Source organism: Hevea brasiliensis, chromosome 1, assembly GCF_030052815.1.
Source record: "Hevea brasiliensis isolate MT/VB/25A 57/8 chromosome 1, ASM3005281v1, whole genome shotgun sequence".
NCBI lineage: Eukaryota > Viridiplantae > Streptophyta > Magnoliopsida > Malpighiales > Euphorbiaceae > Hevea > Hevea brasiliensis.
The window spans coordinates 121,926,432-121,941,871 of NC_079493.1; the positions used below are offsets into that span (position 1 = coordinate 121,926,432).

The 15,440-nt window shown below is 41.9% G+C and overlaps 1 protein-coding gene across 1 annotated transcript in view; it reads right to left on the reverse strand.

The window, feature by feature from the left end:
- Positions 1 to 57: 57 nt before the first annotated feature.
- Positions 58 to 15,440, reverse strand: part of LOC110637483 (early nodulin-like protein 7) — a 37,989-nt gene continuing 22,606 nt past the window's right edge. Inside the window, exons 2-3 of the mRNA XM_021787597.2 lie at positions 958 to 1,023; positions 58 to 585 (exon numbers count right to left, since the gene is read on the reverse strand). Of these exons, the coding sequence (XP_021643289.2) occupies positions 221 to 585; positions 958 to 1,023 (431 nt within the window). The 3' untranslated portion in view covers positions 58 to 220. The remainder of the gene's footprint in view (positions 586 to 957; positions 1,024 to 15,440) is intronic.

Sequence of the window (15,440 nt, forward strand, 5' to 3'; positions counted from 1 at the left end):
AAAATATCAAACATGTTGCTTGTAAGACACAAAATCATACAACTGAAATAACAAGCTTTAAAAACATTGGAAACAAACAAAACTCATCCTGGAATGTCGAAAGCAATTATGTTCAATAGCTACGAAATTACTCAAAAGACAAATTTTTAATACAGGATTCCAACAGCTAGCTGAAACCTGACACCGATTGACAAAGAATAAATGCCATATGAAAGTTGTTTTAAGGTGACCATAGTAAAGCTACTAATGTGGCAAGAAGAACCACCAAGACTGAAACAAGTCTCACTGAGACTATTTCTCCTGAACTTGGCTGTGGTGATGGTGCCAGCTGATAAGAATCAGATGGAGTTGCAATGAATGGTGGAGAATGTGATCTTTGGTGGTGCAGACCCATCACTTCCACAATCAAACGCTGGCCATTTTTGCAGTGATTAGGGGCTCCAATAATAAAGTAGAAAGGTCCTGGCCTGTCAAGATTGAAAATGCTCCTTCTATTGTTGAAGGCAACAATAGGTTTGCTGGTGTTGCAGTGGTAATAACCCCATTTGTCCACTTGAAAAACCGAGTCATTCTTGTACCCCAATACTGCAAACAAAAGAAATCAGTACTGTGACAGTGCAAGAACAAGACAACCCAAGAGATGTTCATGTGTTATATAGCACTTGTTTGCCTGTAACCAAACTTTCAACTATAGAACTTTCTTTTTTTACAGAGAAAAGAACTGTTTTCGAAGTTGATAATCATATTAATCTGCTGGAAGAAATTTTACTGCGCAACAACTGCAAGCAATTTGCATAATCTCATCAATTCTGTCCTAAATGATTCAACCATCTATTCACAAACGATTTAAAATTGTAAGATATTATTTGGAAATTGAAGCCTCTACTATTTTCACAGTTACTAAAGTTTGGACAGGAAATGACAGTTTTCAAGTGAAACAAATTGAAATAAACTCACAGAGAGAATCTCCAACTTGAAATCTATTCCTTTCAGCCCATTGGGTGTACATTGCAGTGTTGTTGCCTAATAAACTCATTTTATATAAGTATTTAAGAGTAGTTTTGCATCCATTTTGCCCTTTTTAGTTTAGTAATTTTATGCTTTTAATACTTATTTTAGTTAATTTGTTAATTTTAGTTTTATTATATTTGATTTTCGGAATTTTAATGTTTTTAATAGGTTTGAATAAGGTTTAAAGGCAAAAATGTCCATATAGAAGAAATTCAAAGTGATTTAGAAGCCTAAAGTGGCGTGAAAAATGAAGAATATTGGCTTAAAGAAGAAGACCAGCCGAGACTTTCAAGGGCCTCAACACGCCCAGTGTTGAGAGTTGTGTGAAGATAAGAGTTAGCCAGCAGGAATCCACATGAGGCATGTAAATTCACACTGGATTGTGTAAACAGAGATTTTGAAGCAAAACACGCCGAAAGTTTCAGGGACTCCCACATGCCCCGTGTAGCTAGTCATGCAGAATCTAAAGGCTCCTCCTCCGAATCAACATGAGGCATGTGGGATAGCACTGGCAGATTTACTGACATGGAAAAATTTTCTCTTTTCACACCTTTTACACCTTTTGTTTTTATCCCTTTAGAGATTATTTTTAGGGTAAACCTTGAGGGAATATATAAGTATCATATTCTCATTTTTACCATAGGGAGAAAGAGAGAGGAAAAATCAAAAGAAGAAGGAAAGAGGGAATCACGCCATTTTTTGAGGAAGAATACCTGCAAAGTGACGTTTTCTAGCTTCCATTTTCAGATATTTGGATTTTCTTCTTCTGAGTTCTTTTATTTTTAGTTTTATTTTCATATTTTCTTGCTTTATTTTATATTTTCTACTTGTAAATACAAGCATGAGTGAGTAGATACTTAAGATTTCAGAGTTGGGTGTAATGATTTAAGTTTTATTGTGGATTTAGACTGGTTTTAACCAAATTTTAGTATATATAAGCTTTAATTCTAATCTTGTATGCTTATTTACATATCCATTGTTGATACTGTTTAGGTTTTGTTCTTAATCTTAGATCGAAGGATCGAGAGGTAAAAATCTATGATAGATAATTAAGATAATGAACTTAATCATCTAGTATTAGAAATAAACTAGTGGGTTAAGAGGAATTTCAAGTTGATTAAAATGCTTAAAGAGTTTTGGGTAATTAAACATCGCATGAGAATGGGGTTTAGTTTCCTTTAAAACACTCTTTAGTTTGCTTGAAAGAGAAATTAAAGAAAATCAGAATCAACTTCCTTCAAACTTGTATTTCCCTTAATCTTGGCTTTGCCTATCCAAATCCCAATGAAATTTACTTCATGAACCTTAACTCTGGAATTAATTTTTACCATTAATTAATTAAATCTTTTGTTACTTGCTGAAATTTTAGTAAATTAGTATAGTGCTTAGATTTTTAATTACTTAATTCATTATAATTTCCTTATTTTTCCCAATTTAATTTATTGTATCTCTTACTCTATTTTTGGCACAAATTATCAATAGCCCAAATAATCATAACTTTTATAGTTTGGTACTCAAACAATAAATCTCTATGGGACGATATCTTTTCTTTACTACTTGAATGACCCGTATACTTGCGGAGTACGCAATCAAGTTTTTGGCGCCGTTGCCAGAGAATTGTTCTGTTTGATATTAGACGATTGATTGTTTGGTTAATTTGGGTATTTTATTTTTTTTATTTTAATTTCTTTTTTTTATCATTATACTTTGAGATTTTCTTATTTTGATTTTTCAAGTACATATCTTTTATATGAGAAGAACAAAAAGTGCAGAAATTGATTTAATTTTTGATCCTAAGATTGAAAAGATAGCTAAAGCTTTAAGAGCAGAGTCAAAAAGAAGAAAAGTTGAACTCATAATTTAAAGACAGCAAGAGCAACAAGTGATAGAAGCTATGGCAAACAATAATAACCGATCAATTAAGGATCATGCTTGTCGCAAGGGATTTTGCGGTCGCCTGAACGAACCCTCACCGAAGTGGAAAAGAATGAGGAGTCGCCACCTTATTTTTGAGGGAAACTAAAGAAAACCATTTGTGAAGACAAATTGAAATAAAACCACTTCAAAACAGAGATTCCAAGTTCGGGGTCCGTAAACGGTTGGGGAAGGTGTTAGGCACCCCACCTCGTCCCTTAATAAGGGTAAGTAGATTTAACTTCGCATTTTATAAATTAGTTAGGAGGGCTTGAATGGAAATGTTAATCCTTTTAACAAAAAGGAATATTTAATTTTTCACTAAGTTTGGATTACCCAGATACATAAGTAAATGAGATAACCTTAGTGAGTTACTGTTGTATATTAGTTTTGTTTGAAGGGCTATTTTATTAGAATTCAATTTTTGGAATTGGATGAGAACTCTCCTCCGAGATTAGGATGTACAGCGCTGTCCTGACGTACGCATGTCAGAAATGCGGGCGATTCTGGGGCGTGCGGTTGAGATTTCTCCTGCAACGCTTTAACTACCTTGGCTCTGATTATGACGATAATTGCCAGGAGCTGTCTTATTCTCTTTGTCTCCCGACCTCCCCTCTTTTCCGGTCTTTTCAACGAGATCCTTCTCCGATCTTGCATACCGGTCTCCCATCTTCCGATCTCTGTTATTCCGATATTTCCCTTAATCAGGCCCGGTCCGGTCAAAGCATTAATTCCCCTCGATTCCCGAAGCGTCCGCTTCGTTTTCTGCTTAGCAATAAATGCCCGATTTTCCCTATATATACCCCCTGACAGAGGAGACTTTCTTCATTCGATTTCCCTCTCTTCCTTCTTACTTTCCAGTTCTAGCTGCTCCGGCAGATGTTCCGGCCATGATTGTGGCTGTTGATCCCTTTCCGATGGACCTCTTTATTCCCCGACTGAAAATTTACGACCCCGGTGCTCGAATAATCGTGATAACCTTATCTGATGATGGTGAGAGAACTGGATCAATTAACCGATCTGGATCGCGGACCTTGATCGTGCCGATCTCGAGTCGTTCGATCGGTATAATCGGTGAACCGATTTCAGCCGAGAAGACTACTAATGTTCTGTCGACCCTTAGCGGTTGTTCTTCCAAGTTTATTCGGCTTCTCACCACATTGGGTGTTCCGACAGCGGCTTTCCTTCACATTGGGTGTTCCGACAGCGGCTCGGTTCCGGTCGATGACATCCTTTGGATCAGTCACAATGTTGACTTTGACATAGGCCCCCTTTTAGATGGGATGTTCCACCGGTCTCTGAGATCGCCCAAATGATGTAGTCCAATTTCAATGTAATCTGATCTCTAGAGATCACAGAAATGATGTAGTCCAATTTTAATGCAATCCGATCTCTAGAGATCACCGAAATGATGCAGTCCAATTTTAATGCAATCCGATCTCTAGAGATCGCCCAAATGATGTAATCCGATCTTTTGGAAATAAAGATTTTATTTGTCAATTATCATTTTATTATTATTGCATTAATTATTTTTCGATCTCTGAAGTATTTACCCGATCTGACCTTTAATTTAAATGACCCTAAACCGATCCGCCATTCAAAAGGTTTATCTTAATCTGTCGATCTCTAGTTAGCCGATCTCTTTATGGAACTTCTGGAATATTCATGAGATGTCAGAAACAGCTGGCAGATCTCGCTGACCGATGCACCGCCTGGGATGCCGTGAGCATTAAATGCTCGGACGAGTATAAATAGGGGTGGGGGTTAGCCATTTGCTCTCTTGTGTCATTTTCAGCTTCTCGCGAACAACTTCGAAATTCTCTCATTTTCTCAAGCTCTTGCGACTCCGATCAAGCTCCGGTAAGGGTTTTGATCCTTCTTTTAGTTCAAATTCTTTATTTTCTTTGAAAATGAGCAGCGCCGAAGGTCAGAGAGCGGCGAGTCCTCCTTCCATCCAGTTCTCGTGGTCATCTAATGAAGTAGAGGTGGTCGGGCCAAGGGCGCGACCTGAACCTCCTAGAGTCTCCGTTCTAGTTCGGGAACAAGTGACGTCCTCAAGGCATGCGCCTTCTTCAGGGAGAGAGAATCTTCCCATGGACGAACTGCCGTCGGTCCTTCAAGAAACCGATCTGCAGTCATTCAGCCAGGAGTACAACATTGAGCCCGATTCATATGAACTTATCCGGTGTCACGGCGATCTCCGAGCCGATCATTTCTTCGAAGAGAACGACATGATTATGGTATACGAAGAATAGTTGAAAGCCGGGCTGCGGTTCCCTCTTGACGACTTCTTTAAGGAAGTCTTAAAATTTTCCAAGTGTGCATAGCTCAAGTTCACCGGAATTCGTGGCGGATCTTAGTAGCCTTTCGAGGCCTCTGTCGAGCTAAGGGATTCCGTCCTACGCCTAAGGTATTCGCCGAACTGCATAAATTAACTCGTCGAAAGGACGATGAGTACTGGTTTTTCCAGGCGAAGCCACATTGCGGGCTCTTCATCGATCTGCCCTCCTCCCTGAAAAACTGGAAGAACCGCTTCTTCATTCTAAGGAGCAAAATTTCGAATGGCTTTGAGGGTTTCCCTCGTAGCTGGCTACACCAAGGCCCTTTAATTCCGAAGCGTCTCGTATTGAATAGGGAAGAGGGTGCCATGGTGATGGAGTTGAAGGAGCAGGCGTCCAGAGAGAAGTTCTCTTGCTTGGATGCAGTGACCACCGAGCTGCACCATTGGACTATGGAATTGATCACCGGCCAAGATCGCGGACTCCAGCTCTCTGACCTCGGCATCGGTATTTTCTACATCTCAGATCTCAGGACCTTAGCGATCTCACTGACCTCTTCTTTGTGCAGGTATGGCCAGCGGCGAAGCCTCCAAGGAGAGCTGGATGCGAAAGAGGGAGATATCCCGGAAGGTACAGGAGATGAAACGAGTTGAGGAAATGCAGACACCCAGGCATGAGCCCAGGGAAATACAAGAAGGCTCGTCTCAACCTTCGGGACCGGTGATCGCAGAAGTGGTCCGATCCCCTCCTCGCCGGGAAAAGCTGCCTCCACCTCCTCCAGTCGCTCCGAATGTAGAAGAGGGTTCTTCTCAACCTAACGTGAGGACTATCTCCCGCGGTGCCCAAGTCTTAGTCCACTCACTGGAGAAGAATCGTACGGTTCGAGAAAACCCTGGTTTCGCTAAGGTCTTGGCGTCCTCTATCTGTCTCCGAGAAGATCGGGATAGGCTGTCTCCAGATAACCTTGATGATATCCTGACCCGATCCATGAGCCTGAACGTGGAGTGCCTGGTGAACCAGCACATCATACGGGAGAAGGCGCATCGCCTGGGTAAAGAGGTCGAGAGGATGGGTCATGAGGCAGTTTCCCTCCGATCTCAACTTTCATCCGCTCAGGGCTACATATCTCAACTTGAGGGGCGAATGAAGTTTTATGAGGACAAGCTGGCCGAGCAAGCTCACGCTTTTGAAGAAGTGCAAGCGCTCCGGGCCGATGAAGCTGCTCAACTCGCTCACCTTGCTGAGGAGCTCAAGGTGAAAGAGGAAGAGATAGTGACTGGAGTGGCCGACGCTTATGTGAATGCTCACAGAGATCTCCTGGCTGAGCTCAAGAAGCATTACCCTGAGGAGGACTTCTCCTGGATGGCCAACCTGGCTCCCGAGGATGAAGGTGAGGAGAGTGAGGAGGAGGCTGAGGGTGAAAGAGGGAACGGACAAAATGTAGATCAGGCTGGGGGTGATCCTCCAGCTGAATAACTTGTACAACTTCTTGAAATGAAATGAAATGGAATGCCTCTTTTGTTCGATGAATGGTTATGATTGGAAAATTTCTAAATTATTTAAACACTTGATTGTCTGAGTATGTTGAAATAACTGAAAGTGATTATTAACCCAAGTGTGAGAGATCGGAAAACACAATGAGTATGAGATCGGTAGGGAACCAACGCTAAACGGGACTTGATTAAAATTAGGAATTTGGCTTGAACATTTAAGATTGGGATGGTCATTAAACCGGAATGGAACCTTTGATTATTTTTAAACTTTCGAAAGGGAGATCGGCAACAAAAATGGTAACAAAGATCTAGTGTCAGTTCAATTTCATTTGTCAATAGAGATCAGGAATATACTTGACTGGTCAGGAGATTCGACAATGGGTTTGAGAGATCGGTGAGTGATTTAATAGACCGGTAAGGCTTTGACTGATGTGAGGACTTAGCATTGATTCAATTCTTTGTGAGGAAAGATCGGAAATGTGGTGATCTAGCAAAAAGAGATCGGAAATGTGGTTAGCTGTCAAAGGGAGACTTAGTACTGGAGATTGGTTTAATCGGCCAAAATATGGTGTCGATAGCTGCCCCTCTTTTCATAATTTCTATTAAGGGAAAAATTTCCCGTGTAGGAATTATGTAAAGATTCAGACCCATATTTTGGACGATTAGGTGTTCGAAGTTAGGGAACTAAAGCATAGCTAAGTTAGTGACCTAAAGATCGGCAACAGAAGTTAAAATACTAGAAAATTAAAATCAACTTGGATCAAGGAACCAGAGGTTGATAACAGGAAATTTAAATTGCATGAAATTAAAATCAACTTAGATCAAGGAACCAGAGGTTGATAACAGGAAATTTAAATGCAGGAAATTAAAATCAACGTAGATCAAGGAACCAGAGGTTGATAACAGGAAATGTAAATTGCAGTAAATTAAAATCAACTTAGATCAAGGAACCAGAGGTTGATAACAGGAAATGTAAATTGCAGTAAATTAAAATCAACTTAGATCAAGGAACCAGAGGTTAATTACAGGAAATTTAAATGCAGGAAATTAAAATCAACTTAGATCAAGGAACCAGAGGTTGATAACAGGAAATTTAAATGCAGGAAATTAAAATCAACTTAGATCAAGGAACCAGAGGTTGATAACAGGAAATTTAAATGCAGGAAATTAAAATCAACTTAGATCAAGGAACCAGAGGTTGATAACAGAAAATTTAAATTGCAGGAAATTAAAATCAACTTAGATCAAGGAACCAGAGGTTGATAACAGGAAATTTAAATGCAGGAAATTAAAATCAACTTAGATCAAGGAACCAGAGGTTAATAACAGGAAATTTAAATGCATGAAATTAAAATCAACTTAGATCAAGGAACCAGAGATTGATTACAGGAAATTTAAATGCAGGAAATTAAAATCAACTTAGATCAAGGAACCAGAGGTTGATTACAGGAAATTTAAATGCAGGAAATTAAAATCAACTTAGATCAAGGAACCAGAGGTTGATAATAGGAAATTTAAATGCACTTACAAAGCAAGCATAATCCGGACACAAGAAATTTCTCCCCAATGAAGTGTACTTAACAGAATCCCGAAGGCCAATGATGAATGGAGGACGAGTTGCAAGACTTGACCTATGGCCTCATTTCTTCCAATGCCCCATTTCTGTTTTTTCGACTTTCTCCCGAAAAGTGCCCTTGCGGGTTTTCACTTCCCTTTTGTCTATATGACTAGAAGCGCCCTTCCGAGTTTTCACCTCTAGTTTTTTTTTTTTTTTCACTTTTGGGGCCCTTCGGGTTTCATCCTTCACTCATTTCTGAGCGCCCTTCGGGGTTTTCGCCTTCTTTCACACATTTTGCTAGGAGCGCCCTTTTGGGTTTTTACTCCTACCCCTCTTTTCTTCCAAGTCATTTCCTGCAAATCTCATAGTAAAGTACGTGAGGTTATCAATTGTCAAATCTTAGTCTTATGGCAAAAATTTTAATCGATTAATAGCGCATTACATAACGAGATTGCAGAAAGATAATGTTAAAGAGTGGGTATAAAGAGAAGATAAAAGCATAGGGAACGAAATGTGACTTTATTATAGCTTTAATAAAAACAAAGATAAAGTTTCAAAGGAAAAGGGTACAAGGATAGATCTCACATATTCCTTGTGGCTGGCTTTGAAATCCCTTAACTGCCATTATTTCAAGTCTTCTGAAGCCTCATGTCGTGACGGTTTCTTCTCCATCCTCGGTTTCATACCACATTCCTTATTTCTCCATTTTGGTTCTTGGGACTCCCCTTTTTTTTTTTTTTTTTTTGCTCACTTTTTCAGGACGCCCTTCCGGGTTTTCATCCTTTACTCATTTTACAGAAAGCGCCCCTTCAGGGTTTTCGCCTTCTTTCACACATTTTGCTAGGAGCGCCTTTTCGGGTTTTCACTCCTATCCCTTTTTTTTTTTTTTAGGCATAGTATCTCTTGACGGTGTCAGCATTCACAGGTCTTGGCAATTCTTCACTGTCCATGTGAGCCAAGATCAAGGCTCCCTCGGAAAATGCCTTTTTAACCACATAGGGTCCCTCGTAGGTTGGTGACCATTTACTCCGGGGATCGTTTTGATTCGACAGTACTTTCTTCAAAATCAGGTCCCCGGGTTGGAATTCGCGTAGGCGAACGCTTTTGTCAAATGCCCTAACCATTCTCCTCTGGTACAACTGCCCATGACATGCTGCTGCTAACCTTTTCTCGTCCAGCAAGTTTAATTGATCCAACCTTGACTGGATCCATTCTGACTCATCGATACCTGACTCCTTCAGAATCCTTAAGGAAGGAATTTCAACTTCAATAGGTAATACTGCTTCCATCTCGTAAATCAGTGAGTATGGAGTTGCCCCGGTTGAGGTTCTTACAGAAGTCCGGTATGCGTGAAGAGCATAGGGAAGCATATCATGCCAATCCCTATATGTGACTGTCATTTTCCGGATTATTCTTTTGAGATTTTTGTTCGCGGCTTCCACCGCTCCATTCATCCGGGACGATGCGGAGGAATTGAGATGTCGGATCTTGTATTGATCACATAATTTCTGAATCTTCGGACCATTCAGATTCTTGGCGTTATCAGTGATGATTTCGTTGGGGAGACCATGCTGGCAAATGATGTTGTTTCTGAGGAATTTGAGAAACGTGTTCTGTGTAATATGGGCGTATGATGTTGCTTCGACCCATTTGGAAAAATAGTCGATTGCTACCAGGATAAACCTGTATCCGTTGGATGCCTTAGGGTTGATGGGGCCAATCACGTCGATGCCCCACATTGCGAAAGGCCATGGCGAAACGAGGTTGAACAATTTGTGAGGTGGAACATTTATCGGATCTGCGTAGATCTGACACTTATGGCATTTTTGGAAATATTCGATGCAGTCCTTTTCCATGGTGGTCCAGAAATAGCCCCGTCGCATGATTTGCTTAGCCATCATATGTCCATTAGTATGGGTGGCACAGTTTCCTTCATGAGTCTCGAAAAGGATTTTCTTCGCCTCCTTTGCATCCACACATCTCAACAATTCGCCGTTGGAGCTCCTCTTGTATAGGGTCTCTCCACTGGGGAAGTATCCCAATGCTAATCTCTGAATCATCCTCTTTTCATTTTTGCTTGCCCCCGAAGGGAATTCTCTGGTTTTGCAGTAGACCAGGATGTCATGATACCAAGGTTCATCATCAGGTTCTTCTTCAATCACGAAGCAATAAGCTGGCTCATTCCTTGTCTTAATCTTCAGTATCTGAGTCATCTGCCCTTCTTCGATTTGAGCCATAACAGCTAGAGTAGCTAAGGCATCAGCAAATTGATTCTTGTCTCTACTAAGGTGAGTGAAAGAGATTTCTTTGAATTTCTTAATCAGCTTCAGTAAGTATTTCTGATACGGGATTAGCTTAGGATCCTTAGTTTGCCATTCTCCCTTAACCTAATAAATGATCAGAGCTGAGTCTCCATACACCTTCAACTTTCTGATTTTCATTTCGATGGCAGCCTGTAGACCCATCACACAAGCTTCGTATTCTGCGACGTTGTTGGTGCAGTCAAATCTCAACTTGATAGCTATCGGAAAGTGTTTTCCATCCGGGGATATCAACACAGCTCCAATTCCATTACCGGACAAATTGACAGCTCCGTCGAAATACATTTCCCATACATCGGCTGGCCCTTTTTCTTCGCAGTCTACTTCATTAATATGTTCATCAGGGAACTCAAAATCCAGAGCTTCATAATCTTGGATAGGATTTTCCGCTAGGAGGTCAGCGATCACGCTACCTTTTACCGCCTTCTGGGTCATATAGACTATGTCATATTGGGAGAGTATGACCTGCCACTTGGCTATCCTGCCTGGCACGAATGGGCTTTCGAATACATATTTGATAGGATCCATCCTGGAGATGAGCCATGTCTTGTGATTCAACATGCAGTGCTTGAGGCGGTTTGCCGTCCAGGCTAACGCGCAGCAAGTCTTCTCTAAGAAAGAGTACCTCGACTCACAATCATTGAACTTTTTACTCAGGTAATAGATAGCCCTCTCTTTTCAGCCAGTGTCATCATGTTGTCCCAAAACGCATCCCATCGAATTCTGTTGGACTGCCATATACAGGATCAGAGGTCTCCCCGCCACGGGTGGAACCAATATTGGTGGGCTTGACAGATACTGCTTGATTGTCTCGAAAGCCTCTTGACAAACTGAATCCCATTGAGTGGTATTGTTCTTTTGGAGCAGTTTAAAAATAGGCTCGGCCTTAGCAGTGAGATTGGAAATAAACCTTGATATATAGTTCAATTTTCCCAGGAAACTGCGCACCTCCCTTTCTGTTCTTGGGGATGGCATCTCTTGAATAGCTCAAACTTTATCGGGATCTACCTCTATTCCCTTCTCGCTCACTATGAATCCTAACAATTTCCCTGACCTAGCTCTGAATATGCATTTGCTGGATTCAGTTTCAACTGATATTTCCTGAATCTCTCAAATACTTTCCTCACCACCTGTACGTGGCTCTCTTCTCCTCTGGATTTGATAATCATATCATCCACGTACACCTCTACTTCTTTATGCATCATATCGTGGAATAATGTGACCATAGCGCGTTGATAGGTAGCACCGGCATTCTTCAGCCCGAAAGGCATGACCCGATAGCAAAATACTCCCCATTGAGTGATAAAAGCGGTTTTCTCTTTGCCTTCCTTATCCATTGGGATTTGATTGTACCCAGATGCCCCATCAATGCATGAACATCTGCCCAATCCCGCCGCATTGTCTACTAACACATCGATGTGGGGGAGAGGGAAGTCATCCTTTAAGCTTGCTCTATTAAGATCCCTGTAGTCAACGCACACCCTAACTCTCCCGTCCTTTTTCATTATCGGGACGACGTTAGCTATCCATTGGGGGTATTTGACTACTTCCAGGAACCCAGCATCATAATGTTTCTTGACTTCATCCCGAACTTTGAGCAGTATGTCAGGATTCATTCTTCTTAGTTTCTGTTTCACCGGGATTGTCCCCGGAATAAGGGGAATTTTGTGTGCCACTATCTGGGGGTCCAAACCAACCATATCATCATAGCTCCAGGAAAATACGTCCAGGAATTCTCTAAGCAAACTGATCATATCTCCCACTTCTTCACTCTCCATAACCTTAAGTTCCCTCTTCACTTCTTCCGTGCCTAGATTTATGGTGCGTGTTTCATCGCCACAAGGCACTAAGGAAGGTTCATCCTTTTCATCGTTTTCTTCTGTGAGCTCCACCTCAGAATCACTTGAAGTAATGGCAGTTATAGGGGTTTCAAAATTAACCAGAGGAATTTCCGAGTCTATTGAATTATTAGGTGTTAATTGATGAATGGTCCTGAATGAACGAAAATAGAATATATTATAAGGATGGAATTCAAATGGAGAAAAGATTTGGAAATAAATGCGCTATTGATTGATTAAAAATTTATGACATAAGAAAATGGTCAATTTACAATGTTACACTTGTCATCATGGACAAAATGATCAAGTGCATATAACCAAAGGTACTTTACTCGAAATTAAGTACAGGGATGTCCTCCGCTGTCCAGTTGTCCAACTCTTGCCCCTCAGCTATCGGCGAAACCAGAGCCTCATACAAGGAATCCAGGTGGATGACGTCAATGGATGGTTCATCAGGTGATTCTTCATCCTCTGTCGGATTTTCGATGACCGGTTTAGTAAAGACCTCTGTGATTCTCGGGACTACTTTCCCTTTTCCCATTTTCTGGTCAAATCTCTGATCCCGAAGCATTTTCCTCATCCAGAATCGCCCATTCATAAGGGCATCTTCCTCATATCCCAAACCGCAGCGGCCTATCTTCTGGATAGTTGGTATGGGTTCAACGATTCCCTGTAATGTGGCGCCTAGGCCTTTGCCTTCTTTGTACCCACTCCTCAACATTATCTTAGCTACCATAGCCAGAGCCCCTTCATTTCTGGTTTCTTGCAACTCAAGGGCCTGGAAGGAGCTTTCTAACGACTCCTCAGCCGCTTCCACATAAGGGAGTGATTGTGGCTTGGTGACCAAAATGGCTTCTTCACCTCTTACGGTGATGATTTTGCCGTCCATAATGTATTTTATCTTCTGGTGTAGAGTTGAGGGAACGGTGTTCGCATAATGGATCCAAGGCCTCCCCAGCAACATAGTGTAGGCCGGCTCAATATTCATCACCTGGAATGTGACGTTGAAGGTACATGCGCCAATTTGGAGTGGTAAATCAATATCTCCCAACACTTCTCTTCTGGCACCGTCAAAGGCTCTTACCACCATAGCACTTTGACGTATATCTGATTGATCAATTGGCAACCTAGCCAAGGTAGCACTAGGGAGTACATTGAGAGCTGATCCGTTATCAATCAGTACCTTGGCTACTATACAACCCTTATATTTTACTGTCACATGTAAGGCTTTATTATGTGTCAGGCCTGCAGGATCTATCTCGTCTTCCGAGAAAGTAACAAAACTGGATGCCTGGATTTGTCCCACTATCTTCTCAAATTACCCCGGAGTGATGTCGGGGTTTACAAAGGCCTGACCCAGGATTCTCTGCAAGGCTTGTCGGTGCACTTCTGAACTCAGGATCAATGATAACAGTGAAATTCGGGCAGGTGTCTTTCTCAACTGCTCCACCACATCATACTCACTTTGTTTCATTATTTGGAGCAGCAGCTCCTCTTCTTCTTTTCGTCCGGCAGGCTCCACTTCCCCTGTCTTCTCATCCTCCTCTTCTGTATCCTTCGGTGACTCTCCCATTTTTACTTTCCCCTTCTTCTTTTCTTTCTCTTCGTTCCCGTAACATCTCCCACTTCGAGTTATAAACTTGACTTCTTGCTCAGGTGGGGAGGATTTTGTGGCAGCAACGGGCTGAAGATTAACCTGGGGAGTAGTACTGGCGGTAGGTCCGGTATAAGTCATTTTAAAATGCACATGAGGAGTAAAACATGGTTTTGGTGGTGCCGGGGGTGAGGCAAGATTAGGAGCTGATGTACTGCTTGACGCTCCTTGAGTGAAAACTTGAAAATTATAGTTCCAAGGAACAGCGTGAGTATTGGTGACAGGGAGCTGAGGAGGAGTTCGGATAACCGTCACTGGCGGTGAGGCTACTGGGGGTGAGAAGGTGATTTTGGATTTAGAAGTAGAAGCATTCTGGCTGTATCTAGTTGTGTTCACTCCCCCTTCCGTTTTCGACCTTGTCCGGCACCTCAGAACTTTGAGGGATAATAAGTTCTGAACCTCTTGCTTGAATTCCTCACAGTTCTGCAACTCATGATCAGCTGCCCCTCCATGGTAAGGACATCCCGCATCCTCTACTGATTTTGATGCTCGAGGGCAAAGGTAGCCTTCCTTTATTGCCACGGCAAAAATATCCTCAAAGTGAGGAATCATCTTGTCTACCTCCGGTGTTGACCTCTCTCCGTCAGACTCTATCATATTTACACCATTGCCTGCATTATGGTTGGGCAATGGGTTTGAGGTAACATTAGGGAGGGAACCATTTCCCTCAATTTTCAGCCATCCGTTTTGGATTAAAGCGTGCACTCTCCCCCTAAGTGCTCCGCAATTGTCAGTTGAATGCCCTTGTGCCCCTCCATGATACTCACAACGGGCAGTGGCATTATACCACCTAGGATATGGAGGCTGAATTGGGTCTAGGGGAACTGGTACAATCTGGTTTATACCGATAAGGTATCGGTATATTTCACTGAGCGGGAGGGGAAGAGGTGGATCAGGGTTTCTCGGGGGTCTTGGGTTGTTTTGTGGTGGTCTTGGTTGAGCAGGAGGAGGAGGTGATCTAGGTTGGTAATTTGTAGATGGGGGATATTGTGGGCGCGGGTGTGGATAATTCGGGAAAGGAGGCGGAATGTTTGCGATGGTTTGGCCAGGAGGAGAAGAGTATGGTTGATAGTTATTTTGGGGAAGTGGGGAGTAATTATTCTGCCGAGTGATGGAATGCACATCACCCTCCTTTTTCTTGCCAAAATTGGCAGCCTTCTTTGCAGGGTTCTCAGCCAAATCCTGCAATCGTCCCATTCTTAAATTGGCCTCTATTCTTTCACCGGCCTGAATGATGTCAGAGAAGCTGTTGGAAGTATTCCCAATCATTAAGTTGAAGTAAGGAGCCTTTAGTGTTTCGATGAATAGGGAGCAGAGTTCATTGTCGGTCACCGGAGGATATACTTCTGCAGCCTTCTCTCTCCATCTCTGG